The sequence below is a fragment of the Alexandromys fortis genome, unplaced genomic scaffold, assembly GCF_014885135.2.
Source record: "Alexandromys fortis isolate MF-2015 unplaced genomic scaffold, M_Fortis_MF-2015_v1.1 scaffold_1, whole genome shotgun sequence".
Taxonomy (NCBI): Eukaryota; Metazoa; Chordata; class Mammalia; order Rodentia; family Cricetidae; genus Alexandromys; species Alexandromys fortis.
The window spans coordinates 2,345,514-2,366,311 of NW_026067927.1; the positions used below are offsets into that span (position 1 = coordinate 2,345,514).

At 45.0% G+C, this 20,798-nt stretch overlaps 1 protein-coding gene across 5 annotated transcripts in view; it reads right to left on the minus strand.

Annotated features, from left to right (window-relative positions):
• LOC126502580 (carboxylesterase 1C-like) overlaps window positions 1-20,798 on the minus strand; it is a 54,237-nt gene that overhangs the window by 22,318 nt on the left and 11,121 nt on the right. For 3 of the 5 annotated variants that reach the window (XM_050143723.1, XM_050143722.1, XM_050143721.1), the window contains 7 exons: window positions 17,622-17,660; window positions 15,926-16,066; window positions 13,512-13,592; window positions 12,467-12,614; window positions 10,748-10,879; window positions 8,808-8,880; window positions 8,199-8,556 (listed from right to left, as the gene is read on the minus strand). In XM_050143723.1, coding sequence (XP_049999680.1) covers window positions 8,385-8,556; window positions 8,808-8,880; window positions 10,748-10,879; window positions 12,467-12,614; window positions 13,512-13,592; window positions 15,926-16,066; window positions 17,622-17,660 — 786 coding nt within the window. In that variant the 3' untranslated portion in view covers window positions 8,199-8,384. Of the gene's footprint in view, window positions 1-582; window positions 649-8,198; window positions 8,557-8,807; window positions 8,881-10,747; window positions 10,880-12,466; window positions 12,615-13,511; window positions 13,593-15,925; window positions 16,067-17,621; window positions 17,661-20,798 lie in introns of those variants that run through there. The other 2 variants (XM_050143719.1, XM_050143720.1) reach the window with 1 other exon arrangement.

The following is a 20,798-nucleotide window of genomic DNA, read 5'->3' on the forward strand; positions in this document are numbered from 1 at the left end:
TAGGCGCCTTACCTGAGAGGCCGCCTGGGCTTTCAGGCCTTCTGGGCTCAGCTGCAACGCTCCCAGCATCTTACCCCCAACACTAGCAGCTTCATCCACAAAAAGTTCAAGACAGGAGAGGTACAATAGGTGCCTTGTCTTCCTATCAGCAATTTTATCTAACGAGTGAATCGCTAACCATTATAGAACACCACACAATCCATTGTCTTGCTTTGCAATTATTCTATGTGTGTGTGTGTGTGTTTGTATGTATGTGTGTCTGCCTCTTTCTCTGTCTCTGTCTCTCTCTGTTTCTGTCTCTCCCAGAATAAAACTCTATGAAGGTAGGGGATCTTTATTGTGTTCACTGATACATTATCAGAACCTAGAATATGTCTGGAATATAACAGTTGCTCAACAGAAACATTTTGATCAAAGATTCTAGAGCACTCTAACAGGTGTGGAATGTCTTTGAGATCTTACAATATGTTAAGAATACATAAACAAAGTGCAATCAGTCAGAGAGCCCTCTCAACTCTTTCCTACAGCTCTCTGAGGCAGATACCCTATTGAAAGAGACCCAGGCCCTCCCCAGTGACTTACATAGGAGGGTAGGAGGTGGCATTCTTCACAAAGTTCCAGGGCTCTGCAGGCTGTGGTGGAGCAAACCTCAGAGATCCAAGAGGAGGCTTGGCAAAGGGAACTCCCAGGAAGACAGCCACAGGCTGTGTGAATCCTTCTAAGGTGACATACTTCCCCAGGACTTTGCCATGAACAGTGTCCACCACGGGTGGTGATGACAGGTGCTCTGTGACCGTAGAATAGAAATAAAAATGTACCAAAAGGGATATCTTGTTTTTTTGCTTTTAGGTATGTGGCCATGAATAAGCTACCATAGCTATGTAGGAATCAAGCGTTTCTAATATAAAATTAGGGGGCGAAAAGCTTCCCAGTTCAGTGGGATGCCAGAAGGGGTAAACCCGAACTGAAAGCAGAAAAGCATCCATCCCATGGAGGTCAGGAGATAGCTCAGTCAGTGAAATGTCTGATGTTGATGTTGGATGCTGGGTGAGATGAATGCGAGGTGAGCCCTTGTTACTTACTGCTTATGCTCCTAACCACTGAACGGACCAAGAAAGGAACAAGTGTCAGTAAGAGAGTGAGGCAGAGGGATTGTGAGACAGGAGGAGGAAGAGAAGCAGAGGTAGAGGAGTTGGCACCATTCTTTGGAGCTTGTGGGCTGCCCTCACCTCAGCTCTGAGGGATTAAGTCAGATAGTGGTAGGTTACAAGAACTTGGTACTGGAGATGGCTGTGGTACAGGCTCTGGATTCGTTGGACCCTGTGAGTGCCAGCATCTCTAGATCTGCCAGGCTTTGTGTTTTAAAGCCTTAAATACAGAAAGCAGAACCCATGTTTATTGCAGGACAACTCACAACTTCAGTATATGTTTGTTCCATTTGAGGGGTTGAAAAGTAAGACTCATAGGACATGTGGTACCCCAGCAACAGGGCCAAATTGTGCACTATTTATTTCTGAATCAAAAGCTAGTGCTTGGCCCATCAAAGCACATCTAGATTTTTGTCTCCTTTCTGGCTCAGAGACACTGTGGCAGATCTGAAACTGAACGTAAGACAGAATAAGAACAAACAAATCTGGAATAGAGCAGTCTCTTGGTGCTGGAAGAAAACCAGAAAACTCTGGAAACCTCACCCCAATTCCATCTTCAGGAAAACCGTTCGGGATTCTTCCAGTCCCTCGGTTTCCTCGTCAGTAGCATGGTGATATTAGAGCCCGCTTAGCAAGGCTTCTCTGGGAAGTAACGCCAAGCGATGAGGGCACAGCTGGCACACAGCAAATGCTCTGTATGTTTATCTCCATCTGACATGAGTTGGAACCTTTGAACTCCTTTTTATATCTCCCATCCCAATTGTTCATCTTCCACCCTGGCTACTGGCTTCTACCCTCTTCATGTTCAGAAGAGCATCATTGAGCTAACAGAGGCCACAGTTAGTGGTTTTGGCTCAGGTGTTGCCTCTTTCAACCCCTCTTGTACTTCCCCCTGGACTTCTACGCTGCTTCTCCCTTCCTTCTGCCACCACTTTGGTAGGTGTTTTCAGTTGAGACTGTTTTCATGTTTTGGATTGGGCACTTGTTACTACTTTGGAACCTGGTTTCCTATAAAGACCTTCTTGGGCCATTGGCTATGCATTGGTAAGACCAATTTTGAATTATTATTTTATTCTGACCACACACTTGAGTGGAGATGTTGATGTATTGTCTGTATTCAATGGGGGCCACTGAAGGATGGGAAAGCAGAATCATGTCATGTTCTGGGAAGGCTGCTCTGAGATATTGGTCCCACCCAGGAGCCGTATAGGACAACATATGATCCATGGCTGTCATCAAGAGTAGCAATCAGGACAGAGGGTCATGCTGGCTTTTTATAGTGCCGCACCAAGTGGCACCAAGACAGGGATGGAGCTGTGGGAGTTGGGGGAATGATTGTTTTCTCCACAAGAATGGAGCCCACAGGATAGACAGCCGCCTGGTTAGGTGACTGTGTTGAGAATTACCAGGAAAATATTCTTGACTCCAGAATGGTCCCTGCTGTTTACTTGTCTACTAAGCAAACCTTAGTCCCTTAGCTAGGGATTTGCTATCCTTCCCATCATGCACCTGTGTATTTCAGGACTTCCCTCCCCTTCCCAAGGACTCCACTTAGCAGCATTTGTAGACCGTTTTTCCTTCCCGGACAGGACGTGTATTTTGGCATCCGAGTCTCTCAAGACTCCACTCTTTCACTTATGTAACTCCTTTCCACCTTCCCTTAGTTACAAATCTCCCTACTACAAGTCCCAGCTTCCCATGGTGATCTGAAGGCCTCACTTCCTCCTACAATTCCTTGTAGCTCCTTCCTGTTCCCTCTCCCACCTAGGTGTGTCTATGGTCCTTCCCCTACAAGGTCAGGCCCCTGCGCCTAAGGGCTACCTCTGTTCAACCTCTTACCTAGCACACAGCTAAGCCAACACCTCTTGCAAATTGAAGAACAAATTATCTTTTCTGTAGCCATTGGCTCTTAACATGTTGACTTGACCTTATTTCAAGCTTTTATTAATATACCCCATCTAAATCATCACCTATTTAAATCCATACTTTTTTGGTGCTTCTAGCCTAGACATCATGCTAAAAACATGCAAGAAACAACTACCTATTTCATCTCCACCACAGTCCAGGGAGGAAGGTACTACTGATTTTTCATAGTCCAGATTCAGGACCCAGGCACCGCATAGTTCTAGTCAAAAGACACAGAGTTGAGCTAGACTCTATCAAGTCCTGCACTCTGAGCACTGCTCTGTCCAATGTTGTTAAAACTCTGTTGAGTTTTCTACCTCCACATCTGACCAGGGCTGGAGTAAGACAACTTGGGGCTCCCTTAACTCCTCATGTTGAGGCAGGGAAGTTGCTTGTGGGCTTCCTGGCACTGCAGTTGGGGTATCACGGTGTTTTTCCATCCTGCATCTCTGTGATGGGCAGAGCTTGCTGAGCTTTGATGCTCTGAGCCCATGTCAAAGTGCAGCTGGTGAGCGCTGGTGAGCAGAACAGAAGCTGTCATGCATCCTCTGATACCGATCTCCACCTACCTCAGCCTAGGCCCAGGAGCTTCAAATGCGCCCCCAGGGTCTGTATATTAGAACAACTCACCAAAAGCCATGCAGGGGTTGAGGGATGTCAGGACCAGAGCAAAGAGCCATATGGTGGAAGGCCAGCTGCCCTGGGGCCCTGTGAGGTGGTCTCGAAGCTCTTCCGGTAGACTATGCATATCCCTCTCAGATGGGGAGGTCTTGTGACCTCAGTTATTCATGCGCAGTCCAGTTGTCTAATCGTGAGATGAAAGGTCCTCTAACTGTTCCACAGAGTTCCCAGGGGTCCGAGTTCAAGCTCTTATAATTGGTTCCAGACTCAACTATCAGATTACGGATGATCTCAAACTGGTCCATCAACTTCTTACATAAAGTCTCTCTCTGTGGTTCTCTGACATCATCTACCTCTAGGTCCTCAAAGGTGGGTTCACCAAATGGCACCTTCAGGCCGGGCTCAGCTTTGGCCTGAGACCCCCAGAAGGCTGGGAATTTTAGAGGAACTGACAGCTCCCGACCTGCTGTCCTGGGAGTGTTGAACAAGTCTGAAATGTCCCTGGGCTAGTGGGACAAAGAATTCTGTGTTCTCAAGTGTGCAAGTGAAGCTAAACTTCACACAGTTCTCCTTTTGATGCCTAAATTATTTTTCATGTGTTGGGAGCTGTGAACCCCCAGATCCTGAATTTCTTGTAAACAACTTGTTTTTCCCTGATCTGAGTGCCTACAGATGCTCTGAGCACAAGACCCTCAGGAGTTCCTGATGGCAGGGGAATGGTTTCTGGTGTGTTTGGCTGGGGCGTGGCTATCTCTATATAAGCTGCCCCTGGACATAATAAAGGGTGCATTCTTGGGGCATTCCTGTTTCAAGGATGACCCGTGTCTCTCTCTGTCTGTGAGTCTTTGTGTGTTTCAAGCTCCAGCCCCTTGCCTGGCTCACGAACTGTAAGGTAGCACATAGAGTAAAAACGGGCGTGGTGCACCGCAGTCATGTCCCTGCCAAGTGGTTTGGCCTGGTGACATTGACTTCTATAATCAGAAAGAGTAACACTACTCTTTAGCATGTTTAGGAAGAATGTTCATATTTCAAAAAATAAAAAACAACTCCATATCTTCTGTAATCTGAAAAACTTCTTCTTAGGATGTAGGCTGTCTACACCTTTCCCTACTTCCACACGTTCCAGAGAAGACAGCAACACATTTGGTATTGGTCTCTAGTTTTTGTTTTGTTTTGAGACTGGATCTCTGTAAGGGACTTGAACTCCTTCCCTAACTGACAATGGTCTTAAACTTTGGATTCTCTTGCCTCCAGTGCTGATAGCACAGGTGTGTGACACCACACCCAAAGATTAGTTCTGTCTTATCTATGTATTTAGGCTTTTGTTCTCCTCCAGGTCTGCACCTTCTCAGCTAGAGTGTCAGCCTCCTGGAACCTCCTAGAGAAGAGTGTTCCTTTCTGCCTTTTTTGCCCTCTGCTGGACAATGGGAAATACTCAGGCCAATGAGAGTTTGTGGGTCAGGGGGAGCTTTCTGAGAAGAATATTTTGCAGTGATGGAAAATAAAAGTCATTGCTTGATGAAGTGAGGAGGCTCTTTAGGGGTCCTGTGTCTGCAGGATTTAGGAGTGATTGAAGGAGGGCTGGCCTTGGACATACCCCATCTCTTGAAAACCTGAATGCCTGAAGTCGCACTGAAAAATGAAAGTACCACTTCCAAAGTTGTTCATTACAGAGCATCTTCAATGCCAAGGACATTAAAGCAGCAACGTGGACAGCTTCAAGAAACTTAGGCAATATGTATACTATTCAGTTCAGCGAGTGATCTTCTATAAGATGTTTGTGTCATATCCAGTCCTGTGTAATGGGGATGTTCTATAGGGAACTCACCAAGGCCAACTGGCCTGGGTCTGAAAAAGCATGGGATAAAACAAGTCTCGCTGAACATAGCGGACAATGAGGACTACTGAGAACTCAAGAACAATGGCAATGGGTTTTTGATCCTACTGCACGTACTGGCTTTGTGGGAGCCTAGGCAGTTTGGATGCTCACCTTACTAGACCTGGATGGAGGTGGGTGGTCCTTGGACTTCCCATAGTGCAGGGAACCCTGCTTGCTCTTCGGTGGACGAGGGAGGGGGACTTGATTGGGGGAGGGGGAGGGAAATGGGAGGCGGTGGTGGGGAGGAGGCAGAATCTTTAATACATAAATAAAAGAAAAGAAAAGAAAAAAAAAGATGTTTGTGTCAGAAGCCCTAAAAGCTAAAAGTATAGTGCCCAGGTCCCATTCCGGAAGATTCCAGTCAGCTGGAATGGTCTCTGACTTGGCCATTGGGATTTTGGGAAAGCCCCAAAGCAATCTTTCAACTTGTACCTCATAGAAAAATCGTAAAATGAACAAGAAAACATATATTGGATGGTAAGTGTCATTTATATCTGGACACCTAGTAGGACACCTGCAAAAAAGAGAATCATGTTCTATGCCTAGGGCTGTGAACAGCAACTACATAGCATGTCTACATGGGCTGCCCGGCTTTCCCTCATGTGTCTTGGTCTCCTTCCTAGGGCCATAAAAACAGCCCTGGATCGCATGTAGGTGGGAGCATACGTACATCATACACCTTCATCATCTCCTCTCTGGAACTCCATTTTATACCATGTCCTGTTGGTCCCCTGTGGGCTGCCTTATCCTTCCACTAGAAGCCTGCGCCTCTCACCTGCAGTGGCTGAACCCTGGGCTATCTGGTCTCTCCCCTCCTGCGTATTTCCTGAAATTACAACAGCACTCAAATTTGTCTTCAGTATGATGTGTGTGTGTGTATCTTGCATGCAAAAGTATCAGGTAAGATCTATGTGACACTATGCCTCTGTAACCACATACTGAGGCCTGCCGTGTCTTGCAGGTGAATGGACTCTATTTGTATTCTATGATGCTCCCGTTCCTCACAGTATCTGTTAATCGGATACCCGTGTAGCCCTCACATCTTCTTTCACTATGTGTTTGGTACACCTGCCTCCTGCTTTCACCCATCTCTGTCCTTTCCAGTGCGTCCCCACTGGGAGTGAATCTAACCACGCCTCCCCTCCCCCAGAGAAACTGTGCTGTTTTCTACTTGTGGAGTAGAGGCCTCGGTTGAGGTGTGGGGAACAGAATAGAGCTTTCAATCAGGAAGGAAGGGCCGCTGGCTTAGGGTTTTTACGTGGCTAGGGTGGGGCCAGGGGGAGCTTAGGAGGCTGGGATCTTATCCTGGCACCAAGGAAGGAAGTGCTCAGGCTTTCTAATCAGCATCTCCAGATAAGGGGCTAGAGGGGAAGGCTATGGGTGAGGCTTAAAAGCCACCAGCAGTCAAAGGTCAGGAAGTGGACCCAGATTCCTTATTACTCATCACAGAAATGGGTTGCGCTTTAAATTCAAGTCTCAAGATCTTTGTTAGCTTTGTGTTTAAGGCATTTCTATTTAGTGGAATTATTCATTTTGAGGATCTACTCATTATTTTTCTGAATGTTTGTTTATTCCTTGCTCCTTTTGTCATGTTAGCTTCCTTTGAGAATGACAATTCCATTTTATCTCCAACACTGAATTACTATGAAGACCTCTTTAAAAAAATTCCAATACCCAGCAACATAAAAAAATCTTTAGCAGTTGTCTCTTTTTCAATATCACACTTTTAGATACTATATGTTCTGTCTTAAAGCAGCTTCGTATAAATTACATGAGTTAAACATTGTATGTGACTGTGTGTTATTCTCTTCCATCTCTGACCTATTTTTTCCTATTTTCTTCAACCTGCTCACCTGCCCCTCACAGAGTCTCTCTCTGTACTCTCCCTTTCTACTACAAGTAGACCTTCGGTAGATGGGACCTGGTATCTGCTGACTCAGTGGCAGTATTTGGGGACAGTCTCTTCAACTCTGACCTAATCCCAATCTTAGGGAGAACTTGTGTCCCTAGTCTTAGGGTGGGGTCTTCTCAGCAATTCTGTCTCTTTCCGATACAGAAAGACATTATCATCACCCAAGACCGTGTCCTCTACTCCACCAAGGGACATAGACCATCACAGCTTCCTTGGCCTCAGTGGGCCCTCACTGGGAAGACAGGATTCCATCCTTTTTCCCTTTTTCTGCAGAGGTTGTAGGATTTGTTTCTTCAAAAAAAAAAAAAAAAGAGTTTGTGTAGCGTTGTGTGCTGGACCCTTAGAGCCAGGCTTGGTCTAGCCTTGCTATCGGCTGTCATTCTTGCTCTTGAACACCTGGTGGAAGGCCATGGAGAAGAATCTGTGAATGATGCAATCTCCTCCTGGGGTTTGCAGTTGTCGGAGTGTGTGTGTGTGTGTGTGTGTGTTATAATCCCACACTGGCCAAGAGGCCATTAGCACTGCACTGTGACAATGTTGCCGACTGGGTGGTAAATCATAAGGCAATAATTCACACTCCCACCTTCCCACCAATCAGCTATCATTCTTCAGATTCCAGCAACCATTCTCCAAACCTTTCCCTAAAAGGGTGTGGTTCTATGTCAGCATCTTTCTTCATCTTTCTGTCCCCAATGATGATAGATTCATCTGTGGCCCAAGACAAAACTCCCGATTTGACTTCCAAAAGAAAATTTATTTTTCACATTGAGGTACAAATATTCCCCCTCCTTGGTCACTGCCCATCCCCCACTATCCAATCCTGCATTTTCCTCTGTAAGATCCGTCTTCCCTGAGCAACATCTTTTGTAGAATAGGCCCATCTTGGCTCTTTTGGTCCTGAGACTGGCAGAGAGCCCATTCATAGCTCAGTGTGTACTGTCTGAGATGACTTCTTAGCTAGGAGCTCAGTCCAGAAAGTCACTTCCTCCGCTTTCAGTCTCTGGGCTTGTTGGGTGGTGGCTCCAATCTGCAGGTACCCTTCTTTCAGGTCATACTCTGGCCAGTGTGGCAACCCCTTCTCATTGGGGTTCCTGGGAACAGAATCAAAGAGAATTCCTCAGAAGGGCTATGTGGCCCTCCATTCCTTGGAGAGACTGACAACTTCTACAGAAAACGAGCTTACGTCGTTTGTGACAGCCCATCGATTCTAGAAAACTCTATAGAGCGCTATAGTCACACGGAATGGTCAGAGCTTTGTCACTGTGACTTCAGAAGTCGCCCTTACCAACAGGTATGCCCAGCCACACCCTGTCTTCCCGTTCACATTTGCCACGAGCCTCACCCACTGCGTGCAAAGTTGGCCCAGAATTTCATCACCATCTTGCTGAGCTTGGTCTCCTCTTCTGAGGCGCCATCTGTGGGGAAGGGAAAAAATGTTTTTGTTACTCTAAGTGTGGACCAGATGGAGCATCATCTGGGAGCTTGTTAGAAGTGGTCACTCTTCAACCATTCAGTCAAACACTTCAGTGTGAGAAGATCCTGGCTCTTTACTGTGGACATTTGTAGGGAGAGACTGGTAGACATTCAGTAGTGGGGATGTGTGTGCCATGAGGAGCTGCCTTTCCCTCCTTCCACAGGCTCCAAATGTCACATTGCAGGGTGTCCTCTGTTCTGAAGAGTTGCTTCTGGGTCTTCTCTCAGTCACTCAAACACAGTGTTATCCACAGGCTCTAAAAAAAATGTCAGAACTACAGGGGATTAAGGAGTATTCCAGCCAGGAAATGGCCAGGAGGAGCCATGTGGTGGGGTCAGGAGCCTGTGCAAGTCCTGAGAGGTAAGGCTCTGAAGACATTTGTGAAAGGCTTTCTTTAAATATCACTCTGTTTGACTGGGAAGATGGCTTAGTAAGTCAAGGCACTTGCCACCAAACATGAGAATCTGAGTTCTATTACTAGAACTCACAGTAGAAGCCAGGGAACTATTCTCATAAGGTGTTCGCTGATCTCCACAGGTATGCACACACACACACACACAAAATAATAAATATATCATATATTCCCTGGGAAATTACCACCTAATCTCCCTAGAAAAGGGAAATAGAATAGATAGTTATGGAAGGATGAGGGCACAGGCTGGAACAAAAGGATCAAGTTAAAAAAAGGGAGAAAAGAAGGGGAAGAGGACAGGGAATGAAATATGAGCAAATACAGTTAAATTGAGGGCTATTTGAGAGATATGGAAACCTAATACAGTAGAAACGTCCTAAAATATATACATATAAGAATCAAATACAAATGAAATTACTGATAAGGGGAGACAGAGCCTCATCTGGCCATTTCTTGTTACTAAGTGAAGCTTACATTACTGGGATTGGGTTACATCTAATTGAGATATTGGTCAGAGAGGTCCCATGGGAAATCCCAAATGGCCCAGGCTATAAGTTGCTCTCCACAGACTGATTTGTGGCTCCATTGTTGAAGACATCACCTATACAATGCATCGAACCTGGATAAGTCAAGCAGGTGCCTACAAGAGACTTTACCCCTACATTGAAGTGCCTTTGGTATAGGAAGGTACTCTAGACACTCCCAGGGGAGCAATGGAAACACCAAGAGTGACTATCCCTTTATCTACAATGGTGTCCTGCCTGCAAGATGACATAAGGCTTGTGGAAGCAACCAACCAACACCTGATTTGACTTAAGGCCCATGCCAGGAGGTGGAACCTATGCCTGACACTGTTAGAATGATCAAGAACCTAAGAATACATAGCCCAGGGACATAGGGCAAAGCCAAATAATAGTACTGTTGTAAGAAATTAGTAAATAAATAACAATAAAAATGTAGCAACAACATGACTCCTAATGACATTCTGCTATACTCATAGAGCAACAGCTTGCTCAGCTATCGCCAAAGAGGCTTTCTTCTGCTGAAGATGAAAACGTACACAGGCACTCACAGACAGATATTAAGCAGAGGTTGTTTTGTGGGAAATAAAATTGTGGTATTCTAGTCCTAGACAGGGCCTTGTGGGTGATCCACCACCTCTCTCAATGGTGCCACAGGTCAGATTCAGAGAATGACCATGACTGGGACACTTCAGCCATCTTTCATGTGTGTTAGAATAGGAGAAAGGCTGGAAACTGCCTAATGTAGGTCAGTGGTGCTGTAGAGGGCCAGGAAATTAGCCCAGGAGAGAAGGAGAAATTGTTGAAGGTCCCCAAACCAAGACCGGAACCCAGGCCTCCTGACACCAGGGTCACACCCCATATAAAGCCATTACCTTTTAAAAATGGAGCCCCGAATACAGAGAATATTTCGTCACCGTGGTCTCCCAACACCGTCTTGGGTCTTGTGTCAGATATGAAGCTTGGGCGGTACTGAAACTCATACATGTAGGTAGGAACTCCAGCATCTGGGGAGACATGGATTCGTGCACAGTTCATGTTACCAGAGGAACCCCTGGGTGGCACTGAGGCTTCTATCCCCGAAGGAAACTACTGGCTCCTAGAACAGGACAGAGGCAGCTTCTGAAAAGCCCAGTGACTTGCTCGTGGTTGCACAGCTATGTGAGGTGGCCTGGGATCTGAGCCAGGTGTCTGTGGAATGCAGAATGAGCGAAAGGAATGCAGACAGTGATGCTGGGGTGTGTTCAGTGAGAATACACAGTGTCTGCTCACTCTGAGAAAACCAGCACCTGGTCGGCCTGGTTTGCAACATCCCCAGTGTTTCCCTCAATCATTCAGTGGAACCATGCAAATCCAAGTTACTTGTTGGGATATGAGGGTATTTAAACATAATCCCACATACATATGTACAAAGAAGAAATCTGCCTTTGGGTTTAAGGAAAATTTGATGGACATAGGGCATCACTGCAAGTGATTCTCGTGGTAGTCATAATGTGAAAGGCTTATGAAAGCACACAGGAAAAATAAAGGTTTCAAAGCGTGTAAGAAAACCATCCAGTCATCTGAAACAGGGTAAGAGAGGGAGGCAGGAAGAGAGTATTTAAAAAACCATCAGAAAACATCCGAAGTGATTGGCGTTAGTAAGTCCTTGCCTATCAATAATCCCCTTCAATATAAATTCTCCAGTAAAGGGGCATGCAGAGACTGAATGGGGTTTTAAAAGACCCGAGTTTCTGTGGTCTTAAAACAAACCTCCACAATGTTTTAAGATCTATACAGCCTGCATATGATGGGAGATTAGATATGATACACAAAGAGGAACCACCTCAACCCTCTTCCTGACCCTGGATTCTTATTCTTTTTGTTGAATTAATTTTTTTTGTTTTTATTTTTTTTAGTTGTTGCAAAAATAAAAAATTTTCTGCCTCCTCCTCGTTTCCCATTTCCCTCCCCCTTCTCGCACACATCGCCCGCCCCCTTCTCCCACTCCCCTACCCCTCTCCCCCTCCCCCCCACTCCATTCCCCCTCCCTCTTGAGAATGAAGAGCAGTCCAGATTCCCTGCCCTGCAGGAAGTCCAAGGTCCTCCCACTTCTATCCAGGACCAGGAAGGTGAGCATCCAAACAGGCTAGGCTCCCACAAAGCCAGTTCATGTATTAGGATCGAAACCCAGTGCCATTGTCCTTGGCTTCTCATCAGCCTTCATTGTCCGCCACGTTCAGAAAGTCCGGTTTCATCCCATGCTTATTCAGTCTTGACTTAATTTTGTAAGAAATTGTTTTATGTAACCCAGGCTGGCATCGAACTCCCTATGTAGCCAAAGGAAGTCTAACCTTCCTTCAGCGCCTCCCAAGTACTGAAATTACACATATGAACCACTGGGTCTGACTTCTTTGGTATTCACAGCTAAACTCAGGGCATCCTGAATTCTAGCCAGGTACTCTACTAACTGAGCATCATCCTAGTGTCGCAAACTATGCGTGTGTTTGCATATGTATGTGCATATGTGTGTGTGTTTGTGCATGACTGAGAAGTAGGCAAGTCAGAGACTTGTTATTGAGTCCACATCCTCCCTTTCAACATAAAAGACTTACCTCTGAGGCCACGGGCCATGAGAACAGATGGGATACCAAAAAATACATCTCCAAACAGGTCCAGGAGACGGTCTTTCTTTTTGACAGGGTCATCTGTTTGTCCTAAATACTTCTCAATGGCTGCTGGAATCATATTCTCAGAGATGTTCTGAAACAACAGAAAGGGACCACTCGCACCTGGTAATCACTGAGGCTTCTGCAGACAGTTAAGAAGACATTACTGCTCATGAGCCACTTGGGCTCTGTGCCAAACCAGCTGGTTATGCCAGTGAGGATTCTCTAGATCCACTTAAGATGTGGCATTAAGTTTGGCGGCCAGGCACCTGAAAATTATGCCTTCAATTGGCCGTTGTGGAAAAGATCTTTTTGCCCGGTACCACATGGCAGCTTGGCAACTCTTGTCTAGGGAATGCGATCTCTAGCTGTTTCTAGAGAAAAATGCTCTGCTCTGTCTCCTGTGGAGAGAAATAAACCTTCAGGTATCTTCCTCTGTGCTCTAAGGGAAAGACACCTTTTGCACCCTAGCAAATAACATTAGAATAAGTTATTCCTAGGAAATGAAATGAAAAAAGACACAGCTTCTGGGATTTTCTAATCAGCAATTATTTCGTTTTAGATTTACAGAACCCACAATGTCTACCTGGTGATCTACCGACAACGGAAGCCCATGCATCAGAAAAGTGGGGGACCTTCAATCTGTGATTGCCACAGTGCCCACCTATCTGATAAGTCTCCTAACTACTAGGCCTTTGGCCTCCAATGTATACATCTGATGGTCTTTGTTCATCGTGGAATCTTTTCTGAGTATAAAGCTCTCCAAATAAATCTTTCTCCTGGCAACTTGTCCTGGACCCCTCGCTGGGGTTTTTGACTGGAGAACAACGAATGTCGGTTTATTACACCTGGGTGCGCAGTGGAAGAGCAGAGAGGTAGGGGGTGAACCGCAGCCACCACGACTGTTTACAGCCATTGAATCTGTCTGTGGTTAAAGCAAGACACTGACCTTTGCTCCCCAACCAATTCCCATGATTCCCTAGAGCCTTACAAGGGCAGAGCGGAACTTCCACAGGAGGGAACGGGCCGTTTTCTCATCCATTTTGTCTTCAGAGAAGAGCTCACCCATCATCTGTTAAACAAATGGCAAAACAGTTGGGATTCCCAGAAAATGAAGAGGAATTCAACAGATCAACCAAACCAACCAAATAGACAAAGACGCTTGGTGTGCGAGGGGTGATGATAGATAGGGGAGTATGTGATTCTGAAAAATAAAGTCAGCAAACAGCAAACGGAGCTACATGAATAAATCTAAGCAACACAGAGAGGCCAATCAAGTGAGTGCATTTATTCCACCGGGAGGCAGAACGTTCCTCCAGGCGGTGGAGCATTCAGGCCAGGGTCATGGAGAAGCCAGGGGCTCAAGAACAGGGGACACGGGTCAAGCCTCTTTAGACTCAGGTGACAGGGGAAGCCAAACCAAGTGTTATATTTGTATGCCTGTCTCCCTATGATGGCCCCTGAAGTCCTCTGTGTGAGAGGTACAGAATTCTGGGATGTGCTGACTTGTCCAGGTTTTTGCACTCAGAGCTTTGGTCTGGTTTCAGCATGTCTCCTATCTCAGGCTGATGCCAAGACTCCAAGTTGCCTGCTTGAGAGAGCTCAGCATTGCCATTGGAAAGCTTGGTGGTAGGTGATATGAAATGGTGTAAAGATGGACCTTAGTGGGTGGATCCAAACCAGGCTGGTGAGGGACAAAAAGCCATACAGGCAGAGCTTGGGTCGGGTTATGTGAGCCCTTTTATAAGGGAAGAGAGTGGGTGAAGAGAAGGAAGAGGGGAGAGAGAAAGGTGGTAGTACGAGTGGCCTCTGTTGCGGGGGGGGGGGGGGGGGGGGGGGGNGAAAAGGCATTTATATCCTCACAATGAAGTTCAGAATTAGCATTTCTTAAAAAAATGGAATGAAAAAAGATATGGGTCATATGATTTGCTAGTTAGCAATTTTTCTTTAAATGTACAGAGTCTACAATATCTATTAACCTATAAACAAATCTTTTTCCTTTTTTGGTGTTTTAAGAAAGGTTTTCTCTATATAACAGTCTGGCTGTCCTGGAAGTTGCTTTGTAGACTGGGCTGGTGTCAAACTCATAGTGATTTACCTGCCTCTGCCTCCTGAGTACTGGGATTAAGGGCACCACATCCAGCCCTAACCCCAACCCAAAAGTTTTTAACTGACTTGGTATCCCACCTATCTGATTTGTATCCTAAGAACTCCATGAGGAAGTCTTGTGCCTCCAGGCCCTAGCTGCACTGGTCTTTGTTTCTGATGGTCTCCATGGTCTTGGTGTTGCTGGCTTCAGATAAACCTTTTCCTCTAAAACTTATTCTCATCTCAATGGGATTTTGATGGGGGAGTCACAAGTATGGGTTCAGCACACTGGGATGGTAAAGCGGGAAAATCAAAACCACAGGAGCTTTAACTTAGGTTTTCCATCATCAACTTAGTCTGTGATTAGAGAAAGTCACCAACCTTCTTTCTTTCTCAACCAATGCCCATGATTCCCTAGAGCCTTACGAGCAATGGGTAGGACTGCCACAAGAGGGAATTGGCCGTCTTCTGGTCCAGTTTGCCGTCAGAGAGTGGATAGCCCATAAGCTGTTAAACAGATGATTAAACATTAATAATCATGGGGAAATAACAAAAGCAAAAAAAGGGCCAATGAAGCAAACCAAAATGGAATAAGGTAGAGTTTGGGGGGACTTGACAGGCATGGGAGTTTAAGTTTTTGAGAAATAAAAGCAGCAAAACCCATGGGCACATATGAGTGAATACAAGCAACACAGAGAGGACACTTGAAGGTATTGATCACATCAGGGCCTCTTCCTTTAAGCAGTGAGGGAGCATTCAGACTGTGGTCATATAGAAATCAAGGGCTCAGGGATGGAGGGCATAGGCCAGACACTCCCAGACTCAGGTAACAGGGAAAACAAAACCAAGCATTATGTCTGCATGTCTGCATTCCTGTGATGCTCTGTGAAGTCTGCAAGAAGGCTGAAGAACTCTGGGATGTGCTTACCACATCCAATTTTGTACTCAGAGCATTGGTCTGGCTTTAGTGTGTCTTCTAGTACTGAAAGTCACATCCCAGGTTGATACCAGGGCCCTAAAATGCCTTCCTGAGAGAGCTCCGCACTGCCAATAGAAAGTTTGGTGGTGGGCATACAGGAGCCTGAGCCCCTCTTGAGTAGCTTCTTTAGAAAGCCTGCAATCACTGATGGCTCCTCTGCCCCACGTGATGTAAACTGGCACTCTAAAGGGCCTCACCAGGACTCTCAGTGCAAATTTACTTGGAAAGTTTTAGGTTTCTTTGAAATAGTTAATCTGGGTGCATAATCCTTGATCAGAGCAGGGAGGAAGATGCTCGATCCCCTGTGGAGTGTACGTAAGCGGTCTATACATTCTCACCATTGGAATGATCCAGCCAAACTCTTGCTTGTTGATGCCCACCATGTAGGGGACAGTGTTGAAGCTCTTCTCAGCCAGGATCTCTTCTGGAGTCTTTGGCAGGAACACCCCATCAACCACAGTGGACAGGGAGTTATTTTCCTGGGGAAAATAGAAATATAGTGCTTATGAATACCCTATCGTACGTTTTCCCCATTTATCTCCTCTTTGCCGGTCTGAGAGTTTGCCAGGCATAAACCCGCATCGCTTTGACCACAGAAAACAAATGTCCTAAGATCAACGGTCGAGACGAGGAGTCTTCAAGCTCGGGACTGTGAGTGGCGGTCATCAGTGGCAGGGAACTGAAGAGAGAATTCTATTAATGAGGCCAATTGCATCTGTCTATCCATATCTAAATCTGGGTGCTTTGGGGAATATGCTTGGCTTTGAGGCATTGAACTTATTCCTCGGGGTGCCTTGTTCCTATTTGGAGAAATAAAAGACCACAACAAGTGCCAGCCCAACAATAGTGAATGCCACCTGGGTGCAATTACTGCCACCTCACAAAAGCTGAGTAGTGAAGAGGGCTTGCTTTAGGATGTAGCAGGAGGAGCTGAAGGGAGGGGACATGCTGGCTACGGGAAGCTGGGCTTTTTAAAGATGTCTGGAGTGGAATATTTGCAAGAACTCTGTGGTCAATGGAGAGAAGAGCGGGCATTTGTCAGCAGTGGGGAGGGAATGGATCAGTGACAGAGGAGACTGTGTACAGGAAAGTCACAGAGGCCTGGACTTGGGGGCTTCTTTGGGAGAGTATTAGAAAGAGGACCACAGGGTGGAATGATATTTACCACATGTGACCCATTTTTATTTACATTTGACTAAAATTTGTTGAATAACATGCTACATTTTCATTATCCATTCTTCTGCTGATAGACAGACATGTGATTCCATTTCTTTGACATTATGAACAGTGAAGCAATAAATAGACGTGTGCAGGCAGAAAAACAACAAAAATTGTTTAAAAACTTTCATAATAAAACTTATTTCTTTGTATTGTATGTTACCATATATATATGGCTTTAAGAACTATGCTCCCGCTGCAGGTCTAGGGAGGCACAGACCACGGTCTGTTTCAATTCTTTAGCTCAGCTGTGAATCAGTTTCCATCACACAGTAAAAGCTGACTGAAAGACTCGCTGTTTCATCCTCACAGGGTCTTCAGGGAATGTCTGTGATCTCCAGGGAGGGAAGGGAGGGAGGACAAGCCTGTAGATGCTCACAGCTAATGACAGCAGACACGGGCCAGTGCTGGGAGGTGGCGGGGCAGGAGGGAGGAGGCTGTGGGTACTGTTTGTTTCCTGTGTCAAGTGTGGATGTGGTGTGCTCACAGCTGAATGTCTTAGGCTCCTCTCTGCATAACTCCAGCCCTGTACTGTATAGCTGGTTATCTCAGCTTCCTGATCCTGGAAGTTCAGTGCAGTTTTCTCCCACCAGGCCACCTGGTAGTGAGAACCATGAGGAGAGCTGGACCCAGGGGAATAAATTTGCTGACTGAGAGCCCTGTAGAGGGAGTCAGGTAGCCCTATCTCTGGTCCATTTGCCTGTTTTAACTGGCCAGTGACTTCTCTTGGAGCCTAGGGGAAAGCCTTCATCCATAGTTAACTAGAATATAATGCTTTCAAGATGCAACATCAGTAACCCAGAAAAAGCTCCTTACCTCTCCGTGGTCTCTATTGTCATCCGCGTCAAAAGGATTCTATGAATACAAAGGTAAAGAATGCGTTGAGAAACTAACCCCTACAAAAGGTCGCCCTCTGATCTGCACCCTGGGGTACCACTTTATCCCATCTGAGTCTTCCATGGGATTCTTAAGTGTGAACACAGAATATAACAGGATGGGAATACTGAATAAGGCCTCCACAGCCCCTGATCCAGGCGTGACATGAGCCTTCTGCTCCTAACTTTATAGTTGCTTGAAGATTCTGTTCAGGGGTTATATTTAGGAACATATATGTATATACAAGCAAACCTATGCATGTAATTACAATTGGTGGAAAAAAGGCCATGCATTTGAATGAGAGCATAGAAAGGTATATGGAGGAGCTTAGAAGGAGGAAAGGGAAGGAAGGAATAGACTGAAATTATAATCTCAAAAATAAACAGAACGTAGATTTCCTAAAGATGCATACTAGCATATGTCAAGAGAATTTCCATGATATTTGTTTAAAATAAATACTAATAAAAATGACAAAGAGAAAAATACTATGTTCAGGAATTCTTGGAGAGTATTCTAATCTTGCTTAACAAAATGTGGGTGCCCTAAAGTTCAGTTACCCTTTGTTCTGCATATCCCTTCCTTTGTTGTGTCAAAAATATTTTAGTTTTTATAATGTTGCATGTTAGCCATTGGTTCCCTCATATATGGGGAAGTCACTACTAGTACCCTTCACTGTGGGTTAAATCTTTAGCAGCCAGGGAAGCAATATCTGTGTATATGTGACACATGCACATGTATCTATGTTGTGTATATATGCATGTGTGTGATAGGGCAGTGAATAATCATAAAAGCATTTCTCCAAGATCTCAGATAGTCTCAGATTGTGCTGCAATCTTAGATCTCTGAGTTTCTGAAAATTATCAGCTATTCCTGCGTCATCTGGTTGTCCTATGCACATAGAGAACACCTGAAATATTGAATGGCTTCTTGTATTAGCAAATAACTCTTTTAAGTCTATAAACATCTTGTGTTCCTTTTCTGAACTTTATGACCAAAGCCCCAAGGCCATATCAACATAACCCATGATATTCAGAAAGAATACAAGGCCAGAACTTGCCCAAGAGACTCAGCAGTATTTTGGAGTGACCATGATTCATATAGAAAAAGCAAGGGCTCAGATGACTACTGGGCTTTATACCAACTCCTCTTTCACAAAAGCAGCAGTCCTCACGGTCCTGAATGGAGGAAGAGGAAGGCCACATAATGGGAGAGAATTTTTACCAGCTTGACATTAGGAAAAGTATTCAAATTATTTAAAAAACCTCCAAAAATAGTGAGTCTACAAAACAAATGACTCATTCAAAAATGAGCCTGGGGCCTGAATGGCAAGGAGAGAGAGAGAGAGAGAGAGAGAGAGAGAGAGAGAGAGAGAGAGAGAGAGATTTCTAAGAAATATATCAAAAAATGTTTGTCTTTAGGTAAATGAAAATCCAAAAAACATTGATGCTTCATTTTACCCCAGTCAGAATAGGAAATATTCAAAGAACAACCAAGAATAATTGTTGGAGAAAATGTGGGGAGAAAAGAATCCATTCCTATTGGTGAGATTCCAAACTGTTGCAACCAGTATGAGTGTGGAAAATTCCCCCCCAAAAAACTGAATATAAACCTCCATATGATCTTGCTATACCCCTACTTAGCATATGCCCAGAGGACTTGAGTTCCTACTGCAAACTCTGTCAGCCATGTTTATTGCTGCTCTAGTCACAATAGCCAGGAAAGGACACAACCTACCTGTCCTTCAACTGACAAATGCATACTGAAAATGTGGTACATATATACTATAGAATACTATCCTGCTGTAAAGAAAAATGAACTCATCAACTTTGTAGGTAAATGGGTGGAGCTAGACAAGATCACGTTGAATGAATTAGTGCAGATGCAGAAAGACAAATGTCACATCTTTTTCACTGAAGGATCCTAGCTCTGAATCCTCAGATGTGAATACATAATTTGGAGTAGCCACAGAAACCAGGAAAGTCAAGCAGGATAGGGGATTTGGGAAAGGAAAAGAGAAGGGAATAGCAGGGTACAAGTGATCTGGTCAGGGAAATGGGAAAGACAGGGCATCTAGGGAGGGGGAGAGAAGTAAATATGGGAGGAAGGGGGTGGGTCAAGGGGAAGAACAAGATACAAATGAACTAAAGAGAAAATGGGAGAGGAGGGAGTTTAATACAGAAGAAGGTGGGAGGACAGTAAATTAAGAATAAGGACATCTGAAAAAGTCACAGAAATTATACTATTAACTATTTATCCCCCCAGTCTTATAAAACATTCTGTATATAAATTATAAAAAATTCTGTGTGTAAATACATACGTGTAATTTTAATGATATTTTTCTCATCTGGGCTGCTAGTGCTTTCTTCAAAGACTATCCAACAAAAACTTCAATATCAGACATGAGAAGACCTCTTTTGAGTTGTTAGCCATGGACATCCGAGAGACTCCCAGAACATAGAACCTATAGCTGTTGCTCCTGGTTTCCCCCCAGAGGTGGAAGGTAAGCCCCTATTGCTGAAGACACATGCACTTCAGACACAGGGCCCAGAGAGCCCTGGTCTGGATCTGACCTGAATGCCTCTTTCTGAGGATTAACTTTTATGGTACCTGAAGATGCCTAGCAAACTTCCAAAGGAGAAAGGTAACCAACAGTCCTGGCCAGCTATGATTCCTATGAACCACATCAACAACCATCATGGCAAAACAGCCCTAAGGATGCAGTAGTGGCACACAGGCCTTGGCAGTAATCAACAGCTCTCTAATTGGACTTATCACTTGCTTAAAAGGAGGGAGATGTGCCTGGTGCTGGAAAACCAGCTAACTACTTACTCAGTGCTCGTGAGTCATGATTATTGGGGGAGAGTCTACAACTGCAACTTCATTAAACCAGCGTGATCTCTAACAGCAATTTTTAAACATGTGTCCTTATACCCACAAACAAATGTAATCCTCATAGCTCACCATAAAAACTTTGTTCTCTTTGCAATAGATCACCACAGAAAATCACAAAAATCAAAGGCAGAGTTCTGGGGCCTAGTTTCAATGGCTACATCTACAAAACACTCCTGCATTCCAGGCTCAGGAACATTGTAGGTGAGAGTTCAGAAAGATTTTGAG